This window comes from Chionomys nivalis, chromosome 16 (genome assembly GCF_950005125.1).
Source record: "Chionomys nivalis chromosome 16, mChiNiv1.1, whole genome shotgun sequence".
Classification (NCBI taxonomy): domain Eukaryota; kingdom Metazoa; phylum Chordata; class Mammalia; order Rodentia; family Cricetidae; genus Chionomys; species Chionomys nivalis.
The window spans coordinates 1,245,787-1,272,563 of record NC_080101.1 but is presented as its reverse complement, the minus strand read 5'-3'; the positions used below and the strand labels follow the sequence as shown (position 1 = coordinate 1,272,563).

The 26,777-nt window shown below is 34.3% G+C and overlaps 1 protein-coding gene across 1 annotated transcript in view; it reads right to left on the bottom strand.

Annotated features, from left to right (window-relative positions):
- Positions 1-26,777, bottom strand: part of Cnbd1 (cyclic nucleotide binding domain containing 1) — a 251,231-nt gene that overhangs the window by 5,228 nt on the left and 219,226 nt on the right. Inside the window, exons 11-12 of the mRNA XM_057791198.1 lie at positions 21,311-21,378; positions 8,498-8,557 (exon numbers count right to left, since the gene is read on the bottom strand). Coding sequence (XP_057647181.1) covers positions 8,498-8,557; positions 21,311-21,378 — 128 coding nt within the window. The remainder of the gene's footprint in view (positions 1-8,497; positions 8,558-21,310; positions 21,379-26,777) is intronic.

Here is a 26,777-nt window from a genome sequence, read left to right as displayed (position 1 = left end):
AAACACCAACTCCTAAGATACTGTCTCTTCAAAACATAGTGTTTAAATCTCTAATTGGGGCTTAGTTTCCTGGAATTTCACCTCAAAACTCATGAGAATTCAATGAAAGTAATCCTATTACTAATTGGAACTGCTGTGTCCTGTTGTCTTGACTCTTATCCCTGAATGTTTTATCCCCCTACTGTAGATATCTAGATATTTCTCCTCTGTATTTACTAAATGATTCATCAATGAACAATTTGGACTGGTTCTGAGTCTTAGGGGAATCTTTTAATTCACAGATGCTGTAAAATAAAAATATAAGTTAAACATGTCTGAAATATAGTGTGACAAAAGAAACATGTTCACTCTAGACAGAAAGAATAGGTAATGGCAAGGGAAGATGAGGCTAAAACGCAACAGTTAAACCACCGAATACTACAGCTCCATTACCACCATCTGGGAGGAACAGTGGCATCTTCTGGGTTCTAATGGATTTGGACTGTATCACCTCCCTGCGCTAACAGAAGAACACATAGTCTTTCTTGAGCTAATACTGGTTTCTGTGACTTCAGCTTTCCCTAGCCTACCAACATTTCAAGATTATGAAACTTCCAATATCTTAGGTTCTCCATTGCAACTTAAATTTCACCATTATAACTTTATCGATGTTTTTCAGACATTCCTTGCAGGGAAGTTCACCCTATACTAACTTGCTTGGCTTTAGAGGCTTTCTGGAACTTCAGTGTGAGCCCAAATGAACCCATAAGTCTTTGATTTTGCATCTCTAAAAGTCAGCACTGTGTAATACTTCCAAATTCTGCAGTCAACTTAAAAACTATCTAAACCTCTAGAACAACTGTAATAGGCTCTGTGTGCCTTGGTGTACAAACCTGGAAAAATCCTTCTCTAGGTTGTTGGTTTTGAAAGGAACCTCTTTAGAAGCCTTCTGGATTCGGGCTCTCTCCCTTTTTTAAATTGTGTTTTTCCCAATTAAAGATGACCTTCAAAACTTTTTTATATAGTCCCAGTGACTTGTGTGAGGCTTCTTTATCATTGCACAAATCTCTTCAGGAATTAGTATTGCTTGTTTTCCATGTTGGCTTTGTCTGAAACTTTATATGTAGTCATGTTCCTTTCCTCACCAAAAATTACAATTTTCCAATTTCTCACTCCACGATTAGCTTGTAGTAATCACAACACAGCCTGAATGATATACTATTTTGAAACCTCCCACCAAACAAATTAGACTGCTGTCTCCATGCTGCCTCACTGGAGTTCTCAAGACTTACCCAGGAAGAACCCAGGAAGAAGTCAGATATTTTTTTCTTTTTTTTAATTTTTATTTTTTATTACTTTATAAGTAATACCAATCAAAATTTCCACTTCCTCTCCTCCTCCCACTCCCTTCCGCTCCTTCCCTTTCCATTCCTAAGAGAGGGTACCCTGCCCTGTGGGAAGTTCAAGGCCCTACCCCCTTAAAAAGGTATGCATCTAAATAGAATAGGATCCCAAAAAGCCAGTACATGCAGTACAGACAAATCCTAGTGCCATTATCATTGGCTTCTCAGTCTGCCTCAATTGTCAGCCACATTTTGAGGGTCCAGTTTGATCCCATGCTCGTTCAGGATTTCTTAATCAGGTTGTCTTACAGACCTTTTGTGAGAGTTGCCTTGATTATTTTAATTGAGGTGAAAGAAATATCCTGAGTGTAGGCAGCATCGGTCCATTTACTGGGGCCTGGACCCTATGGAGAGAGCAGCTGAGTGCTGGCAAGCATGCATACACCTACTGCTTTCTGCTGACTGGAGATATTGTGTGTCCCATTTATTCAGTCTCCAAACACCTTGAAATTACTTCAGTGATGAACTGTAACTTAGAATTGTGAGTTAAGTCAACTATTTTCTTGTATTTGGTTTTGTCAAAGTATTTTCTCACAGCAACAGAAATTAATCTACACAATATAAATATAACTTTTATAATTTTTATTTCTCACTAGGGAGCTCCATATCTGTAACACTTAGAAAGCCTCAAAATATTGCTACAATAATAACAATTATAAATAAAAAAATAAGTTATTGTGAGAAGTTTCTTTTTTCATCAAAATGATAAGCAATTTGCATTATCAGATATGAGTCTACTTTCAGCATAAAATTTGCTCTTATTAAGGTCTGCTTATGAATTATTTTTGTGTTTTGTATTGAGAAAAGTATCTGAAAATTGATTACATTCAGGAAGCCAAAATTTCTACAACTCAGAGGAACCAAACAAATGACAATTGTTTTATTTTATAAATTTTTTATTAATATTTATTGAGCTCTACATTTTTCTCTGCTCCCCTTCCTGCCTCTTGACAATTATTTTAAATCTGGTACAGTGCTCTTACAGAACACTGAAAGCCAGGTGCAGTGCTGCATACCTATAATCTCAGCCCTCAGAGGTGGAGGCAGGTGAAAAAAGAACTCAAGATCATTCGCAGCTGATCAGAAAGTTTGAAGAATGCCCATACTATATAGGACTCGCTCTCATAAAAGCAAAGCCCAACCAACCAGCTGTCAGATGATTATATTAACTATCTGGATATTTAATATCCAGAAACTGATGGAAACAGAGGCAGAGACCAGCAACGGAGCATGGACTGAGCTTCCAAAGTTGATATGAAGAGTGGGAGGAGTGAGAATATGAGCAAAGAGATTGAATATGTCAATCTGTCTGAATGCCATATTGTCTTTGTAATAAGATATTCTGTTTCACTTAAGGAGATAGCCTTAGGTATGGGGTCAATTAATACAATACTGTGAGACATAAAAACTTAGGCATAACATTAGGCAAGCCCATGATGGATTCATCCACTAAGACAGTCTATCTGAGCTAATGGGAGATAATCAACTCCAGCTGGACTGGGAAGGAACAAGCATAGTACCAAACTAATCCCTCTGAGTGGCTGGGGCAGACTGAGGGGCCACTGGCAGTAGCACCAGGATTTATCGCTATTGCTTGTACAGGCTTTGTGGGAGCCTATTCTCTTTGGGTGGATACTTTACTCAGCCTAGATATAGTAGGGAGGGCCATGGACCTTCCCAAAAGCAATGTGCCTTACCCTCTCTGTGGAGTGGATGGGGGAAGTGGAGAGAATGGGAGGAGGAGAGAGAGTGGGAACTAGGATTGTTATTGGTATGTATAATGTAAAAAAGATAGTTTGTTTTCATTTTAAAAAATAAAAAATAAATCTTAAGAGATAATTTAAAATAAAACCTTCCCTGCAGATGAAAGGTATTAGAATTTAATGGATTAATAATTTACACTTTATTTTACAATAATTTCAGAAGAGAATAAGTCAATATTATTAAATTAAGAGTTGTTTATAATGGGAAATGTAGTTCATTTTGGGGATTATTAAACATATTTAGTCTAGTAAAGTTATTGTCTTCAAAACAAAGTTTGAGGCAGTCTGATCACTAAAGATAGCATTCACTAGAAAAAAAAGTCCTATTTATAGTCATGATTCAGAAAACGCTTCTAGCAATGTGAGTATTATATGTGGAATTTATAATAACTCCAGAAGGCTCACCTATAGGATGAAAATCAGTCCCATATCATCCAAACTTTTATTGTCACTTGGGAATTCAGACAGTGAATTTAGATGCAACATTTTGCTGTCTCTTTGATTTTCCTGAAGTCAGAACTCACAGGAAGCATGCTTGAAAATATACCATGGAAAACATGTGGTAGGATGTGGGTACCTGCCAGTTAATGAGAATATAGTGTCAAAATGGAATTACTGTTAATCTCATTTTATCCATTCTAATCCCTCGCCTGCCAATCTGTCTGAATGCCATATTGCCTTCTTAATAAGATATTCTGTTTCACTTAAGGAGACAGCCTTAGGTATGGGGTCAATTAATACAATACTGTGAGACATACAAATTAGGCATAACAACTAAAATTTAATTTAGTCATCTCATGTTAATTACTAAGACTCCAGAAGAGAGCAACAACATAATTAAAGGGAAGGAGAGTAGAATTTATGGGGAAACAGAAGAAGCTAGTGAAATACTGCCTCAAGAAAAGACAGCTAAAAGATAATTTCATTTTCCTAATCCCTATAGGGAAACAGTAGAGAAATGATATCAGAGCCAAAGAACTGGTAAGAATCCTAGCATACATATAACAGTAACCAAAATACATTTAAATTAAGGCATTTCAGTAGTTAACACTTATTTAATAAATATTTAATATTTAATTAGCATTTATTTTACATTTTATGTAGAATTACATTTTCTGTGTTTTGGCCTCAGGACTCACAGAGAAGTAGTAACTTACAATAGCAATAGGTGAGAATTTTTTGCTTTGATTTGCTTCCTGTGATGTGTTTTAAGGTGTTGAGTTGTACCTTTGTAGCACAACTGGAGATATGGGATACATATTGGTGAGCCTATCTTTTCCTGAATGTAATAAGACTATCAATATTCTTAGATTAATTTGAGATCCTTATTAAGTGCAAAGTTCAATTAAAATAAACTTAACAAGCTAAGCAGACACCATTCATCATTTAATATACAAAATTAAGCTGCCATTCTGATCACCAGACTCTTTTTCTAATTCATAAGATCACTTAATTCATGCTCATAGCTTTAGAACATAGCTGAGATCATTATATATTCTTTTCTTCTGTGATATATTGCCTATTGATACTAAAATGTATTACAAATTCAAAACAGATATAAAAAGATTGTATAACATATTTTGAAAAGAAATTTACTTTTCTTATGGTTTTATTTCACTGTTTTTATGCTAAATACATATTCTTTTGCACAGCTTTACTTTGATTCCTGTTACTTTTTTCATTACAAATGATTAGATTTTTAGGAATTCTTTTTATGGGACACACTATCAAAAGCATTTTTCTATTTTAAGGTTATGAAGCTAAAATTTTATGAAAGCATTAGAAACTATGCTTCCAAGTCGCTTTTCTAATTCTTTTACTCAAGTTCACATCAGGTTTTCCTGTGGCCAATGCTATTCTATTTCACACAGTCAACATTCACTAGTACCTTCAGGTTTATTGTTCTGCTGGAAACTTTACCCCAGCCCCTGGCATTCATATACGAAGAGTCTGGAATTCTGAAGTCATCCCGGAGCATTTCTAGCTATTAATCCTGGGCTTTTCCTAATTCAGTTTGATTTGGTCTCTTTTGGATTGCTGTGTCAGTGGAGAGGCTTTTTGAGTGCAGAAACTCTTTAATACTTACAAGAAGAAAGGGACGCATGTATCTATAAAATGTTAGAGAAGCCGGGCAGTGATGGCACACACCTTTAACTCTGGCACTTGAGAGGCAGAGGCAAAGTGGGTCTCTGTAATAAGTTTGAGGCCAGCCTGGTCTACATAGTGAGGCCCAGAACAGCCAAGGCTACACAGAGAAATCTTGTCTCGAAAAACAGATCAAACAAGCAAATAAAAAGTGAATAGTAATCCACCACTAACTCATAAATTATACAAATGCTTATACACTACACGTCCTTAACACAGGATTTTCAACAGGACATATAGGTAATTAGGGAACATGTTTCAAAGACATATTAAGATCTATAATCAATAGATAAGTCAATGGAAAAATCAAAGACAGAGCCACAATTGAACTTTGAGGATAAAGGATGGAGAAATAATTCAGCAGAGAGAAAGAGAGAGAGAGAGAGAGAGAGAGAGAGAGAGAGAGAGAGAGAGAGAGAGAAAGAGAGAGAGAAAGAGAGAGAGAGAAAGAGAGAGAGAGAGAGAGAGAGAGAGAGAGAGAGAGAGAGAGAGCATATGTAGCCTATCTGAGACCATGAGTTAAGTCTCCAGCTGTATTAGGGGATGGGGATCCAAAGAGATGCTCAATACAGACAACATTGTGATAAATAAAAGGAAACACAGTATCCTGTTTGTGAAGTTCAGAATTGATTAGAACAGCAAAGAGTTTGAATAGATACAGTGGTTGGGACAGTCAGTACCATACCTGACTGTATGTATTATCTGTGTAAATAAAATAGTCAAGAACCATTAAAATCAAACATTACACCTTCGAAATTTGCATGAAGAGAACCAGTGAGACTACCTAGGAGTACTAAAAGGAAGTGCAAAGAATGCTTGCTTGGCCCTTGATAATGATACTAAGATGTATTAAGACCTGACTTTCAATATTAAGTGATCACTCTGTTTCTCCTCAGCAAGCCTGACCCTTCCCCAGTCCTGTTTGGATGACTTTCCATGATCATACAATTTACTCTCTTTTGTAGGCACCTTAAGTTAACCATGGTATAAGATATGAAAATCAGAGTGATGCTGGAGTCCATAGTGCCAAGACAGCAGACATTGTACACCCTTCCACGTGAGACAATACTGGTAACTTGAATTTGCTGTGATGGTCATTATGCGCAAATAAAAAATGTCAAGTGCTATAAATAATGATTCTTTTTAAGGTAGGTGAGTGGTTTCTTAAACATTACTTGCTATTATATATATTTATATATCTTCATATTCTTCCCAACTAAATATTTTGCTCCTGTTTTGTGAATTGAACAGGTCAAACAATCTTTAGAGAAATGATAGTGCTTAAGGCTACAAGACTAGAAAGCCTGAGAATATATTCACACAGTTTACAAAACAGTTCAGGTAAACGTCCCTAAAGTGAGAAAATGAGCCTTCCTTGGTGTTGAAACACCAAATAAGGTAGAACGGGGGAGTTTCAGAGGAATGAACTGATCACAAAACTTTGTGGAATTATATCAATGAGATTTGGACTTTTTAGTAAAATGGAAAAGCATTAAATATTTGTTTTATTTATTTTTACTTTATACATAGGTGTAAAAGGTGAACAAATTTTATTTTAAAAACAGCTAGAACAGAAAAGGAAATATATTTCTTAACGGTAGCCTAAGCCTTTGTATTTTAATACAATAGTGTCTGTGAAAAACAGAGAGCCCACTGATTGATGAGAATTATTGTAAATGATGGAGAATTGGAGCCTTAGAGCAGAGTTCTGCCAAAGACTGAGCATTGCCTGATCATTGGGATTTTTCACATGGGCACTTGTCCTTCATGTCACTGTTTTCTCACAATGGGGACAACATTTTGGAAATTTTTTTCTGACAAATTTATTAAGCAGTGGGCCAATGGCTACACATTTAAAACATAAAGGAGCAAAATAAATACAGGTCTAGAAGAGACATTCTGCTACTTATCTAGAAGTTCCAGACACAGAGCTGAGGATGGGACCATTTTTAAAACCCTTTCTTCAAATTAGCCAAGAAACCAATGAGAGTATGGTTCTAACACACACCCCTCCCCAAACACACAATGGCCACACACACACACACACACACACACACACCACAAACACACATACACAATTAAGGATATATACAAATAAGGCATTCAAAGGTTTTTTTTTCCTCTGTGGCTCACAAAGATTACAGGGTAAGTGATTATAGTGACAAGGCGAGCAGGTCTGCTTTTCCACCTGCCCAGTTCCCGCACGGCTAGCTTAGCCCCAGAAAATACAACACAGAAACTGTATTCATTTAAACACTGCCTGGCCCATTATTTCCAGTCACTTATTGGCTAGCTATCACATATTGATCCAACCCATTTCTAATATCTGTATTGCCACTTGACTGTGGCTTACTGACTTGAGTCTAACTAGCGTCAGTCTTGGAGAGGAGAGTCATGGTGTCTGCCTGACTCTGCTTTCTTCCTCCCAGAATTCTGTTCTGTCTACTCCACCTACCAAATGGCTGGCCTATCAAAAGACCAAGGCAGTTTCTTTATTAACCAATGAGAGTAACATAGACATATGATCCTCCTACATCATTTCCCCTTTTTCTGTTTAAACAAAAAAAAAGGCTTTAACTTTAACATAGTAAAATTACATATAACAAAACAGTTATCAAGCAAGAATTACAGTTACAATACACAGATTAATAGGAATGGGTTAAATTAATATATAGGAGTTTGCCAATAAGAAGCTAGAACTAATAGGCCAAAAAGTGGTTTAAATTATATAGTTTTTGTGTGATTATTTTGGTTCTGGGCAGCCAGAATGAACAAGCAGCCTCCTTCTAGAATTATGATTTGTTCTTATTGTTACTACATTATTGTGACCAATAAATTAAGGAAGAGAACAATATGAATTTACAACTGAATTGCCTACTGTATCTGGTTCCTTTATCTCTCTGTTCCTCACTGTCTTCTATAAAATGCACAATCAGCTAAAACACTTAAAGGAGAGATAAGACATTGAAATCAGTTAGCACATGGGAGATATGGAAGGCCAATTTGGCCCTGTTAATTAGAGTTATTTTGCCTTAAGCATAAAGAAGTAAATATAGTGTCTTTAGAAATATTTCTGAATACATTTATTATAATGGTTTTATGTTCTGTGACATACCTGATACTTAAAGTTTCTGAAATTAGCCTGTATTCAGGAAGGAATCAATGATTATTATGCTACACATTCTGCGGGTAGTTATAGTATCTTACCTTAAAATGTTTCCATTCTCTTTCTCGTACCTTTTGGATATATTCATTTTTTACATCCTCCTAGAAGAAAAAAATAATGTCTAAGTAATGAGTAATAGTTTTGACTAGTATACATTGTATGCCTGTTTAATAAAGTTACAATTAATGAAAACTTTGAAACACATAAACAGCTAGAAAAACCTCAAAGCAGCTTAACAAGCATAAAATAAAAGCAAGTCAGTCAGCCTTTTGATTATTCCATCACAAAAAATAGAATTATACCTTAAAAGGCACACACTTTCTAGAAGTTTAATTTATTGACACTTGCCATAAATAATTGTGAAAATGATTTTATTATATTTGTGGTTTTCAAGACCAGCCTGGTCTACAAGAGCTAGTTCCAGGACAGGCTCCAAAACCACAGAGAAACCCTGTCTCGAAAAAACCAAAAAAAAAAAAATGAGACTACATGTACCAGTAGCCTATTTTATATATTTGACACTTTCAGACATGTGTACAATGTACTGTGGTCATATTCAATTCCCAGGGTCTTCTTTTAACCCCTCCCACAATTCTTCATGCTTTTCTTCTTCACAAATACTAGTTTTCCTAATATTATCAAGATACTTTGTTTGTGTGTGTGTGCTTGTGTGTATATGGGTATATGTGAGTATATATTTATGTATGTATGTATGTAGATATATATATGTATATGCACAATTGTGTATGTGTGTGTATTTGTGTATTTGTTTTTGTGTGTATATTTTTGTTAGTGTGTTGGGGGGATGTATATGTATTGTGTATATCTGTGACCTAATGACTCTAATGAGGGTTATTTGTAGATGCATTCTAGAAGGTTATTTTGTGGAGTATGGGGAAATTATGAGCGGTATAGCATTCATATACATCCTTAAAATTATAAATGCAATTTTCTCAGCCCATGTAATGTGATCAGGGCTGGAGATTTTTACAGCCAATCAACTTACAGTTAGAGAAAACCTTAGCTATACATAACCATGAACAGTAGAAAAAAGACACAAAGAACGCACAAAAGAAGATTGGTGTTGAAAAGCCAACTGGTGAGGTCTTGCCTGGGGAATAGTATTTCTCTGCTATCAGCATTAGTTAGTTTCCTGTAGTTCTTTGTCTAGGGTAGAAGCCCCATGGTCTTCTCCCACTCTATGGAAGTATGTCTTTTGGTTTCATTCTTGTCCAAGCCTTGTTTAGGCAGCAATATTGATGAGACTTCAGGGCTATAACTTCTTTAACATTTCTAGCAGTTGCAAACTCACAGAAAACTTCCTGGTCCTCTGGCTTTTACAATCTTTCTAACCCATCTTCTGCTACAATCCCTAGCTTAAGCTAAGATGTCTGAGACATAGATACAGGTATCGCATTATAAATAGCAACCAATAGTCCTACCCAGACATGATGCCTATGAACTACAAACAGCAGGGTGCAATATTCCTCACGTTGCAATAGTCTTTAATTAGACTTATCCCTGCTCAACAAGAGTAAAATCATGCCTGACACTGGAAACCTATCCAGCTACCTAGGTCTAGTGAGGTCATGGATACTAGACGAGATCTTAGAACTGCCACTTTACTGAAACTCTATAATTCCTAACTATATTCTAAATATCTATCCTGTACCCACAGATAAGAATAGGTCTCACCTATTGTCGAATAAACATCTTACAATAGACAGAAAACCACAACTGACCAAAATCCAAAGAAAAGTAACAGTGTGGTGCTTAGTCACAAACAATAAATCTATAAAACAAACCATGAAGTCTCTTTAAGCAAGTGTGACATTTAAAAGCATGACCACCTAATAAATTATAAGGCAAGTAGAAATAAAACCTGCTATTCACTTATGTTGAAATTTAATCAACATGATTTCAGTCTTGTTATGTAATACTAATAATGTCCTATTTCTTCTGTTAGTTTTTCTCTTGGCTTATAATGTCCTTAAAACTAAAATTTCAAGCACAATAGGGGAATATGTCTCAATATATGATGATTTAATGTTATCATAATTTCATATAATATTTAGAATAACTATATTGTTCATAATCTACAACAGAACGTTTAGTTATCAAATGAGTGCCAGAATTTTATGCTTTATAATAATTGTACCTGTTATATTCTAGAAGTGTTTGATTGAACACATGAGCATAAAAACAGATTTCTTAAGAGAAAATCATATTCCAGTTTGTTCAACTATTTATGCCACAGTCTGTGACATACCTTCTGGTCAATGGACAATTAACATTATTCAAATGATAGAGAATTTTACTTCATATATTATCATATATAAGAAGAACATAAAATGTATAAAATATATAGCAGCTTATTATTCTCTGGAACACAGTCTTGTGTATAGTATGTTTTCAGTTGTCCAATATGACTGGCTAATTACTGTGGTGGTTGTTAATACAAATTTAATCCATTAATAGGAGGTAAGTCACATATACTCACACATACTCATTTTAGGTAAATACGAATTTAGATATTAATTAATAAACACCTAAGTACCTTATTTTATTCATTACATGTTTTAATTTGCTGTTCAGAAAATAAAAATGTCACAGAGATTTTTGAGTAAAAATACTTGGTTTTTATTTGAGGATGTGATGGTTTGGCAGCCTCTTCTGAAATGATGCCTGTAATGACTCTCAGCACGAAGCAAACTCTGAATTAATTACAGTGGATATGACTTTCCTGCCTGAATTGTGTTCTGCATAACTTCACATTGTAGAATAACTAGTGACCCCATTCTTTTTTGGCAGGCCAGTGAAAACAAAAAACAGATGTGCGATATGAGCAGATGTCCAAGGTGACACACTAAACATATGCAGCACTGGAAATCCTAGATGCCCTGGCCTGTGTGAGGAGTACTGGCTGCATACCCAGGGTCTCCACTAAGCAGTGTCTGGTTTAGTCAGAGTAGGATTTCATTCATGTATTAGATAATGCAATCCTCCCACATTGTAATTCCTACACCATGCCAAGATCACTTTCTTCCAAGACAAGAGGAGTAATGATAAACACAAATTTATAATCTCTAGTTTTTCATTTTCCATATTATTTCTACAGAAATTAACAATTTAGGGCTAGGAATTTAACTTAGTTAAGATCATTGCCTAGAATTCAAAAAATCCCTGGTTCAATCCTTAGAACTGTAACAGCAATGGTAACAACAGCATCAACACAACCATTAAATCCAGGAAAAGCAAAACAACCAAAGGACTATAATTTTAAAAATTGTCTGCAGTTTTTAAATAAATTCTTTTTTTTTTTTTTTTGAATTTTTGAGACAGGATTTCTCCGTAGCTTTTTGGTTCCTGTCCTGGACTTGCTCTTATAGACCAGGCTGGCCTCGAACTCACAGAGATCTGCCTGCCTCTGCCTCCTGAGTGATGGGATTAAAGGCTGGGAGTTATTTATCTGGTTTTATGTATGTTTTTATTATGTGTATATATTTGTATAATAATTAAAATAAAAGAAACCATGAATTTGAGACAGATTGGGAGAAGTTAAAGGAATGGAAGGGAGGAGAAATAATTTAAAAACAATACATACAATCTTTTCTCCAGTAAACAAGAAATTAAAAACACACAAATAAAATGCTGTTATGCTTATACTATTCTAAATCTTAAAATAAGATAATAGAAAAAAAGGAAGACAAAAACAACTAGAGGGAAGAAGTATTCATTTGTCTTGTAATTCCAGATTAGCTCATCATTTCAGGAAATTTGTTTTGAAAAGAGATTTTTTTTTTTCATGAAGGATATTATGATTGCCATTTCCCCTTCTCCCACATGGGAGACACAAAGGAAACAAGACCTTCTAGACACAATAAGACTGACATAGATATGAAGTCACCAGAATGGCAAAATGCACATGGCCTGAACAGGTCTAAGCCAGGTTGAGTTCCAGTGCTGGGAGAAGAAGTAGACATGAGCTTCCATCCCTAACGGAAAAGCTATCTCTAATTGATAACCACCATCAAAGAAAAAAAAATGTTTTTCTCCAGGTAAGTCACACTGTGTATACGAACCATTTTTCAGGAATGTCAAGGTGGCAGGACATTGAAGCATCTAGTCATATCACATCTTCATCAAGAGCAGAGAGCAATGAATTAATATATGCACACCACTGCCCATAGCTACCTTCTCACTCAGTCTAGGGTCCAGGCTGCAAAATGATGCTGCCAACATGCAGAATGGTCTCGTTCCATCAGCTAACCCAATTAATACAATCCCTAACTAGCAAAAGACCAACCTAATCAAAACAGTTCTTCATTGTGACTCCCTCTCTCTTCTAGAGGCTAAAAACTAACCACCACATTTATTTCTGTGTACTTGATTCACATTAATATTTTTCTGTTTGTCAAGATGGGGTTGGAAGTTCATTATTTTCACAGAAATAGTCAAGAGTGTTATTTTTACATTTAATTGTCTGCAATATTACACAAACTTTACTGAGTTTTACAAATGTGAGTTTACAGATTAAGTTTAGTACAAGTTTACTGCTAAAACTGATGTGTCCCACTGGTCTATTTGCCTATGTATATGCTAGCATGACATTTTTGTACTCGTTTAAGCTTTATAATTCTTAAAATCAAGGAAAGCCATAGTCTTCCTTTCCCAGGCTTTCTTTTCCGTTTATAAACCTTGTTCATTTCCTTGAATTTTTGAGCAACCTGTTTCATCATTTCTTATAGTTGCTTCCAGTAGAGAATTGGCTCTGTTTTATAAATAAAGAATACAACAAATGTTAAAGATGCTAGGAAAGGCTCCTTAATCAGTACTCAAAACTTGAGAAGTACCCAGGAGACCCATAAAATAGTTGTTAGAAAAAACAGTGGAAAAAAATAACAGAATTTACCTCTCAAAACATGAGGAAAGTTTATTTTCCAAACACTACACCCTCTTAAAAATGGAAAGTTTTTTTCATATCTAAATAACATGTCAATCTATTCTGTTAGGAACATATTTGGAGTAAATATAATTGTTTTTCATTTCCCCTACATTTGGAATTCAACACTGAATATATTTATTCATATATGTGCACATATTAAATTAATACAGTGAATGTATTTGTAGAAAGCTTAATCCTCAAATGTTCCTGCTTTTGTACATCCTTTTGTCTTTTCTCTTTTCTTTTCCGTAATGCGTTATTCTCTTTCTCTCTCTCTCCAAACTAATGGTCCTCAGTCATGCTATCAGAGCTATTGTTATTGATCTACCTTGGTAGGTTATGAGTCAGAATCAAGATTTTATTTCAATATAGTCAACATATTAAGAGATGAAAATAAAACAAAATGAAAAGTACGAGGATATTAGACAGGTGAAACTGATTTAGAGTTTTTCAAGATTTATTTCATGTGTACAGCAGGAGGCCACAGAAATTAGAGCCTTTGTAGAGATTGGTGCGATTTCCTACCAATAACTTTCTGAATTCACCTACTGGTAATTGGTCTTTTGTTAACTAGCTCCCCCCCACACACACACACACTTTTATTTCTAGTTTTTAAATTGTTTACCATTGTCTACTCATTGGAAGGTGAGCCTTTGGCTATAAGCTATATCCAGAGCATTCTCCTCTAAATTATTTTGTCAGTTCCCTCAACTCTTTACTCAAATGTCAGGTGATATTTCTATAGCCAAGCTTCATTATCTACATGTTATAGGGAACACTTCCCAATCAAGCTCTTTCTATGATTATTGGATTTATTCCCACAGTGTTACTACGATGAAAACCACTTATTAAAATATACTAAGTCCTAACATAATGTGACTAAATATTTAATTTTTAATCTTGAATGAGTTTTTATAGGTTACTTGAGAAAGGTTTGTCTAAAGTTCTGGGAATGAGATAATAAAAGTAAAAAGAAATTTAATTTGGTAAGTAGGTTTAACAATAAATTTCAGGATAAAATTACATGATATCTTAATGAAATGAGACATTATATTTTGAGTCTTACTAAAATAAGGCAATTTCCTTGATTTATCAGAAAACTGCAGATTACGGTGTTTTGCATTTCTTAATTTATATAAAGCTCAAAGTAGTGGACCATAGGAAAACCCGAATCATTATTTCCGTATGGACGAAGAAGTAGACCTAGAAGTTACAGGTGCTAATCCAAAGCCATGTGTGTCACCACCTCTATGCACTCATTTCTGTCACACTCGTAAATGATCTATGTAAATAAGGTCTGATTGTGACACCTAATATATATCTCAGTTTTTCAACATCTGACTTTTGCTTACATAAAAAATATTTAGTAATATGGCCTGCAAATAGAAAGGTACCTACCATTTATTCTTCCTCTTCCCTGTACACTTAAATTTTTTAAATTTATAATGATTGAAAGATTGTTTCAAACTGAGGGAGAATCAAATTTACGAGCCTCTTGCCTCATCATCTTAAACATGTCTATGAGTATGCGTCGAAACAACTGGCTATTTGAGACGACTTCCAATGTCTGATACAGGTTTTGGAAACACAACTTTATAGCTAAATACCAGTTGTAGACCCTGTATATTTATCGATTTGTGTTAAAGTTTAAAATTCAAGTTACTTAACTGGTGAGTGTTTCATCCTACACTCCTGTGACTGCTATTTACAGGGTATTAATGACAGATTTCCTCAGATTTCCCACCATCTTCTTTCATAAATTATGGTGAACTTCAACCAGGAGAGCTTCCTCTCTAAAGCCTTTTCCAATGTTTAGATCACTGTCCTTTCATGGAACTCACCTGCTATAATGGTTCAACTTTTGCATGTAATTCCAAGCTTTCAACAAGTCTTTATTATTACCAAGCACTTAACCTAAAGTATAATTTGTTTAAATACAGAAGCAATATATTCCTCATTGTCTTGCAGATTTTTTTTCAGGCATTAAAATGATGTGAATACAACAGTCAACCTGGTATCAAGGCCTTAAATTTTAGAATTTCTTTCATAAGATTCTATCGATGTTTTATTGGTAATTGTCAAAGTAAAATCAATTTTTTTAGCCAAATATCTAAGTTTAACTAATTCATTTATATGTTCTATATTTAAGTATAAATGCAGAAATTGTCATCATCTGATAATTTGCATTGCTATAAGAATTATCTTTACTTTATTTGATTTCTTGTCTTAAAATATTAAAATAAAATTATTTTTTTACCCAAATTTTTTGCTGCTCATATACAAACTTAGTTGACAGAATATCTTTTCACAAGTATATTTTTGTTATCAAACTTATGGTTTGTACATTGTTCTTTTTAAGTTCTGACAGTGAATACAAGGAAATCAGAAACTATCCCAGAAGGAGTGAAAGTATGGGAATTTTAACTTTATTCCACTTACTTTCATTTTGAAACCCTTAAAACCAGATGCATTTTTTGTTGCTAATAAAAGACAGTATTCCTGATAAAATAGATCAATGAATATTTGGATAGTATTTTATTATAATGAGCTTTCAAAATAGTTTGGAGTTCTTTCAAATAATTTGTTTATAGAATAAATATAATTCTCTTATCTAGGAATACAATAACTTATTTCCAAAATCATGATTCAAATGTTTCCAGGATGAACTAATCTTTTCTTTCTTCTCTTTACTCTATTTCTTTACTTATAAAAACAAACATCTTTTCTTTAATTTTTCATAGCTATTCTCATTTTTTAATGGATTTATGTTCCTCTATTTTGTTTTCAACTCATATTTGAGCTTTAGTTTGTTCAAGTGGAAACTCATGGCTTCTTTGCTCAATGTGGAAGAGAAATAGTCTCAACTCTATCTTTCTATCTTTTCTTGTTCTCTTTCTTCCTTTGTTTTGTTCTTTCTTTCAGTCTTTTATTTTATTTTAATCTGTAATGCCTTTCTTTAAAAGAAGTGGAGGCATCAATTACTACATTGTCCTTGCATTTTTGAGCTGTGTCCATCAACTGGCATAAAAGATGAAAACTAAGAAAAAAAAATGGACACCCTGTATTACTTTAAATCTAAGTTCTCTGCAGCCAATCTATTGATTTTTAGTACTTATGTACCTTCCCTATGCATTTCCTCCAGGTTGGAGAGATTCTGACTATGTGAGAAAAATAAAACCAGTGTCTATTGCACTAATATTCAGAGCATCACTTTCGATAACTAAAATTTAGAAAAACCATAATATCCCCAAGTAGTGAAGCCAATTGTTGATCCATGTTAATGTAGTGGAGAGGCGAGCAGGCCTGCTTTTCATCCCGCCCAGCTTCCGTAAGGCTAGCTTTGCACCCGAAATAACAACACACAAACTGTCCTCATTTAAACACTGCCTGACCCAATAGTTTCAGCCTCTTATTGGCTAATTCTCACATCTTGCTTAACCCATTTCTAATAATCTATGTAGCACCACAAAGTGGTGGCTTACCAGGAAGATTCTAACCTGCCTCCTTCTTGGGCCAGAGCTTCATCACATTTGCCTCACTGCCTTCTACCCAGCATCCTGTTCTGTTTACTCCGCCTACTTAATTTTCTGTCCTATCAAAGGGCCAAGGCAGTTTCTTTATTAACCAATAAAAGTAACACATAGACAGATGAACCTCCTCCATCATGTTAATAAAACACGGACTTTTCAAAAGGCCTATTCCTATCATCATCATCATCATCATCATCATCAGAAATAACATTTAATTGGTCATAATCCAAAGGATTTCAGCCTTAAAATCCATACCTATATCCTTTATAAAGGGAAGTCACATGAGCTCTGATATTTTAAGATTTGCTATCACACCAAACACAGTTCGACCAGGCTCACAGCTATGTGGTTTGAATGGACATAGCTGTCATATGTCATGACATAGCAAGCAGGGACTTCAAAGGGCCTGAAACAGTAAAGTCATATCTTCACCTTGCTACTCGAGCACATAGAGGCAAGCAAAAGCCAACTTGCATTCAAAATTCATATGCTATTGTCTTTATTTTTTCTTATTTAGTGTGTATAATATATAACATTTGAAGGTTTACTTTTAAGGAGATTTTAAGACGTTTCAGGTGTGAATATGTGAATTGTTGTCTAAACAGAAAACCTTATAAATCTCAATTGATGATATTTACTGAAAACAAATGACAATTTTTTCTAGTTATTACTTCTAAGTACTGTTTACTTAACTTATTAAAATAGTAATAATACAAAACTGTCTTCACCTTTGGATAAAATGTTTTCTGAAAAACTATAAGCTCTACGTGGAGAGACCATCCTAATTTAACCAAGGATTCTATAAGCTACTTTAAATTTTATTTCTGGGCAATAACAATTTTTTTTGATAATGTAAGAATGGGTCCAGAAAAAAATCCTTCTATATTTGTAGAAAACTTGAACAAACTTTTAGGAAATTTTAGAAATTGTGTGTGTGATATCCATGTCAAATATCCTGATTTGGACATGGGAAAGGGAAATAGGAAAGTCAGTATAACTTAGATTACTGTGTTAGTTTCTCTATGTGAAGCATTGGTTATTTGTTTTTAAGTAATAAAAATTGGAAATTAAATTCTTTTTAGTAGTTTAACAGCTAAAGAATGACTAACCAATCAAATGTCAACTAGAAACTGGAGAAGCTGCATCTATCTCATTCACTGTGAAGTGACTGAGCCGGTTCACCTGGTAGCTTTCTCTGTGTTGACCACTGCTCTTTCTGTCTTTGAAAGTCAACAGCTGGGAAAGTGAGGGCAGCCAAGATCACAGTTTCAGACTAAACCTATCGCCTTGGCATTTGCTCTCCTTTTCCCGGCTGCTATGCTTTGTAGCTGTCAAACAATAATAAAGTGGATGCCAGACATGAACTACAGAGTTAGTACTGAGGGAGACAGGAAGACAGCGAAAGCAATAACAGGCTTCTTCAGACAGGACTTTACCATTAATTGGCACAGAATCCTGTGGGGTTTTTTATACAGCTTTCCAGAGAAATTCCTGAAATATCCTATTCATTAACAGATGAACATGAAAATTGAAAAGACCAACTGAAAAGGAATTCCTGAATTCCCCCAACACCTTCACGATTCTTCTCATATTTTTATACTGAATTTTTTATATTTCTCTTTAAAAGCTGAGTGTAATTATTATGTTCTGTTGCAGGCTTGATTTTCGTTCAGTAATAAGCAGATAACTTTCATAAGTGTAAAAGTATCCTGAGTGAATTTTTAACACTTCAAAAAATGTCATTTTTTTCTGGTACATTTTAATAAATATAAAAAAGTCTATGCTGAAAACAAAATATATTATCAGTTTTATAGAAATCAACTCACAATGTTTTCAAAATATTTTTCCTTATTCTTTATGGTCCTTTTGTTTTGTTACAGATTGTCAAAAAGTATCTCATTTCTATATATGTGTATATATGGAACATCTGAAAGATTTATACCAATAGCATATTAAAAATGGCTAAAGAAGTAATTCAAATATAGGAATATATAAATAATCTTGTTTTTGTATGCCAAACTGAATTTGCTAAGAAATGAATCAAGAAAAAAATCTTATTCACACAAAATTTTAAAAACCAATAAATAAATGTTTATTAAGTGCCCATGAATAGTTCCAGTGGAAATAATTGAGCACAGCAAGAGCCTAATGGCTTGAGTATCAGCTACACAACAAGTTCTACATGTGTTATATACACACACTAATAATAATAACAATATATATAAATAATATACATTGAAATAAATTTAGTCATAGAAACAATGAAAATTAGAGTCCAAGTATAAAATCTTTGGAGAAAAAATGACAAAAGGAAATACTTAGTATTTGGGAACAGTATGATTTAACACTGTTAAAATACCTACAGTATCAAAGTATTTTACTGATTTAATACTGGACTCATCAAAATACACAGGAAATTTTTAATAAATACATAAGCTACAACCTAAATTCATCTGAAAACTCAAAGGACCCCAAGTAAGCAAAGCCACCTTGACGTGCAGACAGGCAGGCAGAAAGAAATCAGTCCTATGTTGGCAGCCAATAGCTCCTCAGCAAAGTTTGTGTGTGTGTGTGGTGTTTGTATGTGTCTGTGTGCATTGAAGGAAGTATAAGCCACTTATAACTAACTAGTGCTGGCAGGGTAAACTATATATTCATAAGCAGATTAATGATTACTATCTCTTACTTCTTTCAAACCATCAACTCAAAAGAGATGAAAAATCTAAAAGTAAAATCTGAAATGATTATGAGAAAACATTGGGGGAACAGTATCAGTTATTGAATGAGCAATGATTGGGGATATAAGTCCTCAAAGAAAGAAAAAGGGATAGAAAAGAAAGAAAATGTAAAACTGGAAATCTCTACCCAGGAGACAATCCACAGAGTAAGAAGATAATCTATTCAGTAAGAGAAAATACAAGTGAATTAATATTTACCAAGGAATTCATATCCAGACATAGTTACAATCTAAAAAAGACACAGCAACAAAAACCTTGATGCAACTAAATAAGCTAAAAATTATCTAAAATAGACTTCAATTAAAGAAGTTATACAAAAAGCAAACAAGTTTAAGAAAAAGTTCTCAACAATGCTAATTACCAGGAAAATGAAAATCAAAATGGTGAGACTCTATACAAATTCAATCACTTAAAAAGAAAATCGGCATTGTCAATCAGAATTCAGAGAAAGGGGGCTTCTAAACTCTGCAGTATAAATGTAAACTAGTACAGCAAATAGAAAACCATATACAAAGTACCAAAATTCTCTCTCTCTCTCTCTCTCTCTCTCTCTCTCTCTCTCTGCTAACTAGCACAGTTACTAAATACCTTTCTAGAATTTAGTCTTCCCACCAAGAAAGAAGTGAAGTACAAGAATATTTCTTTGCACACATGAGCAATATTAGCACATGCATATTAATTGCACAAAAGTCTGTGATGTGAAAATGGATATGTACAGAGAAGACTATTTCAAAGTTTCTACAATTTGAAGATTATAAGAAATATTGAAACATTCATTGGGAAAAAATGAAGCTAACCAGTTCCTTCCAAAATATTCTATAAAATGGTCTTGTCTCCGATTAAAAAGTGACAATATAGAGGTCATTGCAAGCAATGTATGAAGATCAAATCAAGTTGGACAATACATTTTGTTCTGTCCTTTTGAGAAAACAGATTCAGAACTTCTGTTGGGCTGAGTGGATTAGTGTGTAGAAGAATATTACTTTGATGATCATTGTTGGAGATGCTGAATGAGGAAGAATCACTTCTATAAAATGTTCTATGCTCTGCTAAAGTCACAAGGTCATAAGGATGGATGACCTGGGGAAGAGCTGCCATTGTGGTGCTGATTTGATGACTTCAGGGTCATTTGCCTAGCCTGCTAAAAGGATTTTTCTGGGAGAGAGAACTGTTACTGAGGACAAAGGGCAACTGAGCTTATCGTGATGAGTCTAGAATGTTGAAATTAGAAATTTTGGAAAATATTGAAATCATAGTCAGTTTTCCACATATGATTTCATTGTAACACAGAGGCTAAAAGGAAGACAAAACTATGAGAGGTAAAGGAATAATTCTGCACTACTAGCTAAAGGTACAAAATGACTGTTCAAGGAAGGGGTCTAAACTGTATTCTCTAATGTTATTGACAACACTGTTGAGTAACTGAGTTGAATTAGACTACTACAGAAATGACTCCTACCAACAGAGGAATATCATCTGACATTTGCATTTAAAGTTTCCAATCATGCATTTCCTAAAGAATACGCCACATTATAATCACTTTAGTGGGGAAGGCACAAGGCATTGGGACACCAAAAATAATTATCAACATGTAGTTCCTGCAACTAACGATATTTACTGTAGCATGAACACATATCTTACTTCCGTAAGATGGCCAAAAGTTGGTTTTGCTGTTTGAATCATCAGTTCCTTGGTCACTGGGTCCAATGCTATAGAAAAAATAGATACATAATAATATTATTAGAAATTATTTTAAAAATAATAAAAAGTCAACTAATTCATCCTTCATTAATGTGTGAAAATAAAAAACAAAATTGTATTTTCTTTAATAATTAAATTGATTTATTGATTCATGTCACAGAAAAGCACATCATACCACAGAATTGGAGCATAATTATTCAGTCTAATTGTCATAGTACACATATTTATAATCAAAAGTTAACATAATTTCTGGCCTATTCTTAGAAGAGCTTCTTCCATGACAGAGCATTAAAATCCTATCGTTTTAAGCATTCCATGCTTCTAAGATAAGGGCAGGTGAACCAAAGAGGAGACATGCAATTTTTCTTTCAAACATTTGACTGTGGGAGAGATAAAAGAAGTTATTTATAATTATACTACAAACAGAGTAGAATGTGTTGTACATGGAAGTTAAAGGAAAGTATGCATGTAAGCATTTGGGAATGTCTAGATTGTAGAACATAAAAGCACTCCAGGATGGCCAACTACCTTTTACTGTTCAGACTTAACACATGTGGAAGGTATTAAAAAAATGTATTCTGAGTCTGTCGCAGGACTGACAACTGCCTCTGTGAACTGTGTTGAAGCTGACAATCGATGTTTTTAAAGACAGAGGAGGTCTTCTCTGAAGACAGAAGAGAGTAGGCTTCAGTAATCCACAAAGCAAGTAAAAGAATGACCAAAACGTGTAGAGAATGGTGGGCAACACCCTCATTAGTAAGCCCGAGCTGAGTCTAGAGGCTAACACTGATAGCATGATGACTCAAGGAGACCAAGGCAAGGATTTTCTATGAGTTCAAGGCAGGCTGAACTAGATAGTGAGTTGCTGGACAGCCTGGAGTAAAATGTAAGATACGATAAGACCAGCCACAAACCAGCACATCAAGGCTGGGAAACCTGTTTTTATGGGATCACTATTGCCCAGAGATAGGACAAACCTAGGGTGGCGGCTGCAAATAGCAGGAAAGGGAGACATTGACAGAATATCAAGCCTTAGTTCAGGAAGGTATTGAAAAGATAAGATCACCCGCTTTTGTTTACCAAGTTCAGAGATAACAACCAAATTAATCTTGAAGTTTGGTAAATCTTTATTCTTTTGTTTTAAACTTCGGCCCTTCCTTCGAGTCTTCCGTTTTACTTTGTGTAACCATGTTCTCACAAAGGAACCCTGCACCGTTCCTTTGCTTTATTGATATAGTAATTCCATATTTGCCTTAAAGAGCTTTTGTCTTTATTTTGAGACTGAGTCTCACTGCATAACCCTGGCTAGCATGAGACTCACAATGTAGAACAGGCTGGCCTCAAGCTCACTGATATTACCTGCCTTTGTAGGAATTAGAGATATGTAATATCATATCCATTTTCTACAGAATTTTTAACTCCATCACATGTTGTTTGATATTTTTACCATTTGCCTTTTTATGACCATTATTAATACAGTGACTTCTAATTAAATTTAAATATATTTCCATTTGTTGTATGAGCTTTCTACTGTTGTTATTACAGCAAACTTCTCCACTCTGTGTGACACTGAGGACTGAGTATACAGTTGTCTATTCAATGAGAAGATCTCCAAACAAATTCAGAAAAGATCACCAAACCAGTACATACAAAATCCTCTACACAGACATCAAAACTTAGAAAATACAAACCAAAAGATCATAAATCCTCGACTATTGAACTCAAACTCTCAAATGTCAGAAGACTATAAATGCTTACTGGTAAAATACGATTAATGTATTTTATGAGTTAGAAATAAGAATTTGAATTTAATTTTGGGCCTAGGGAAGAAAGTCAGAACCATGAAAGGAAAAATCATCACTAAGAATGAAAAAAGCAATATAGATAAAATTTACTCAGCAACTTAGAAAAATTCATAAAAATATTGATACTTGAAAGAACATAAAGGAGTTCTAAAAGCCATAAATTCAATTAATTAAAAAAAAGTATAGACATAATCATAAATTTTTTTCAAACAGAAGGAAGGATATAAGGGATTGAGGACAAGGTTGACAAATATTGCATATTGTCAACCAACAATAACGAATAAAATGAACATGACCACATACAGTCAATAACTCAGATATGCAAAGAGATAAACCCAAGAATCTAAGTAAAGAAAGGGCATATATGCATATGTGTGTATGTGTGTCCTATACAGGTCATGAAACTACAGGGGGAAGAAAAGAGCTTAAGTTTGGTAAGCTTAACAAAATATATGTGACATAAAAGCAAAAGTTACTATTACTGACTGAGTGAAACCAGTTGGAATGATGTTTAAGTAAGCATAGAATTAAGGGAATGCATCATTACAAATTATGACTATGTATGATGAAAATATGAAAAAGAAACTTATTACTTGTATGCTAATTAAGATATTTTAATATAAACATAAGGGTGCAAAATATTCTGATTATGTCTCAATCAATAAACAAAATGAAACCAGTTATCAGAGGCATCCTTGAATACTTCCACCATTAATAGGCTAATCATCTAATTAACTCTTTCATCTTTGTAGTGATAGGAGCAGCAGGCTGCATTCCTGCCGCCCAGCTCCCAGCCACCTGGCTAGCTTAGCCCCAGAATAACAACACACAAACAGTATTCATTTAAACACTGCCTGGCCCATTAGTTCCAGCCTTTTATTGGCTAACTCTCACATCTTAATTAACCCATTTCTAATAATCTGTGTATCACCACGAGGTGGTGGCTTACTGGGAAAGATTCAGCATGTCTGACCTGGCGGCTGGCTCCATGGCATCTGACTCACTTCCCTTCTTCCCAGCATTCTGTTCTGTCTACTCCACCCACCTATGTTCTGACCTATCAGGCCAAGCAGTTTCTTTATTAACTAACCAATGAAAGCAACACATAGGAAGAAGACCCACCTACATCACATCTTGAACAAAAATATTTTAAATAACATGTAATTATGAATATGTGATAAATAAAGGTCCTATAATTAATTCACAAACCACTTAATTGTTGGAAAAGTTTTTTATCATTTTTCTCTCTAGATTTAATCTTCATGTGTACTTTGCTTCAATATTAAATATGTGATAAATTCACTGATATTAAGGTAAAATATTAAAAAAATTAAGGTAAAACTTTAATGCATACCATGTACCAACAAATCTACTAACCAATCTCACAGTCATCTTCAAAATCAATATTCATAAAATTTCATGATGAAACATGTTCAAAACCAACTTTTGCTCTACAAAATTTTTAAAACAATGCAAGCACAAGTTATTCAACTGCCATGTAGCCCCTTTTCTTGTTTCTATAACCAAAACATGGAAGTAACAATTTCATCTGGCTTACAGTTTAAGGTGCCATTCAATCATTGTAAATAAGACATTGTAACAAGTTTGGAGACATGCAGGCAGGAGCAAGGGGTTGGTTGGTCACATTATATTCCTGTTCCAAAAGCAGAAAGTGAGCAAGAAGTAGAATTGGGCTATAAAGTCTCTAGGCACTCCCCCAAGTGACTCACAAACTTTAGTGAAGCTCTACAAACTAAATGTCTGCAACCTGTAAATCATTGCCACCTGCTGGGAGTCAAGTATTCACACTTGAGCCAAATAGGACAGGGAAGGTTGTAATGTTCATGCCAGAAAAACAGCAATCAGGAACCATGGAAGAAAGGTGAAATAAAAGTATTCTACAACAACACGGCCTAGTGGAAATTGAATATGAAAAACACCAACAGCTAAGGTTACTAGCTCTCTGCATTGGGAACTCTAATCCCTACAAGTCTGCCAATATTGCTATTTTTCCTCTCCTTTTCTGTACCATTAATGTGACAGTCCCAAGTGTGAGCTTATGCAATGTTGTAATTCAGGAAATTATCAGTAGCCCCTTCATTAGAAATGATGTTGGGTTTGTTCATATCAATAAAATTATTTATATTAGAATAAAAGGGATAGACCTAGACCAAGTAGATCTCTGAATAAACTCTCTGGTGCCTTTAAGGTGAAGAAGTGAAAGTTTTGGAAATAAGAAATAAGTGGGGATAATTCAGATTTGATCCTGAGTGTTAAATCACTAAATGTCATCCTACAGGACTTTTGTCATTTTGTTTGGTGTCACAGGATTTCTAAACTTAATCAATCATTTTATCATGTACTTCCTTAATCTTGCCACAATTTGACAAATGAAAACATTAATATTATCAAGGAATGTTAAACTGGAAGAAATGGATTAGTTAAAATAGATACTTCAGCAAAATTAAGATTCTGTTTCTGCTATTGTTAGCATAAGACAACTAGAGTTATGCTAAGTTTGTCTTGGCTTTGTGGTTTAATGTCTAAACAGAAATATCATCTCTCATTGTAAAGGTTACCAATATTATACTCATTGTTTCCTATATGCCAACTTTCCAATATCTATATCATAATGGTCCATTTAATAACTTAGAAGATGAAATAAATTATATCAGGAAAATGTCTCCAAATTAAGGTAAGAATTTCTTTTGTAGAATGACCATATTTTATAATATTAAAATATTCCAAATATTCAGATTCCATTTAATCTAGCAGGACCCATTGCAAAGACAGAAGTCAGAGTGCAAAGAACATATTTCTCTGCTTCACTTGAACCTGGCATATGTGATTTTCACCCCTTTCTAACATTTAACAGGCAGAGATGGGTGCAGAAATGCCAGGTGATCCCATTTCAGTAATTATGGTAGTCATGAAAGAATTATTGTTTCCTCTCCTTTGTAGTTTCAGAAAGTTCTGAGGAAGAACAGCTGGAAAAGTAATGTCAGATTGATCTGCAGGATGTAATTCAAAGGGTCCTGCTGTTAGCCGATTTTCCGAAAGAAGAATGCCCTCAAGAGTTGACAGATTTTCATGAGCGTGTGTATGTGGAGATCTAAAGCTCACTGACTGTGAAAGAAATGGCCTATATCTAAGTTCAGTCTACAAAGAAAGTCACAGTTTTCCGGGAAGAGATACATGATGGTTCACTTTTATTCTAAAACTGCAGCAAAATGTATAAAATTTTGGTTATTAAGATAATCTTCCATTTCAGGGATGAAATTAATAAACCACAGAATATATAACACAACTCATACATGCACGCACATACATACACACACACTCAAATTCACTTTATGCTACATGCAGCATGCTGGTGTGCTGCTACATTCTTGCATATGTGACTGGCTTTAAGACTGTCCAATTTGTCATGATGTCATTGTCAAGTAGGAGTGGAAGAGGCACAAAGGGTATAGCTTATAGCACAGGATAGTGTTATCATCTACTCTATATACTGATTTATGGAGAAATCATTTACGTTTTATTAAATATTTTGTAAAACTCATGAATTAAAAACAGGGAATATTGTAGGAGGATTTTAAATT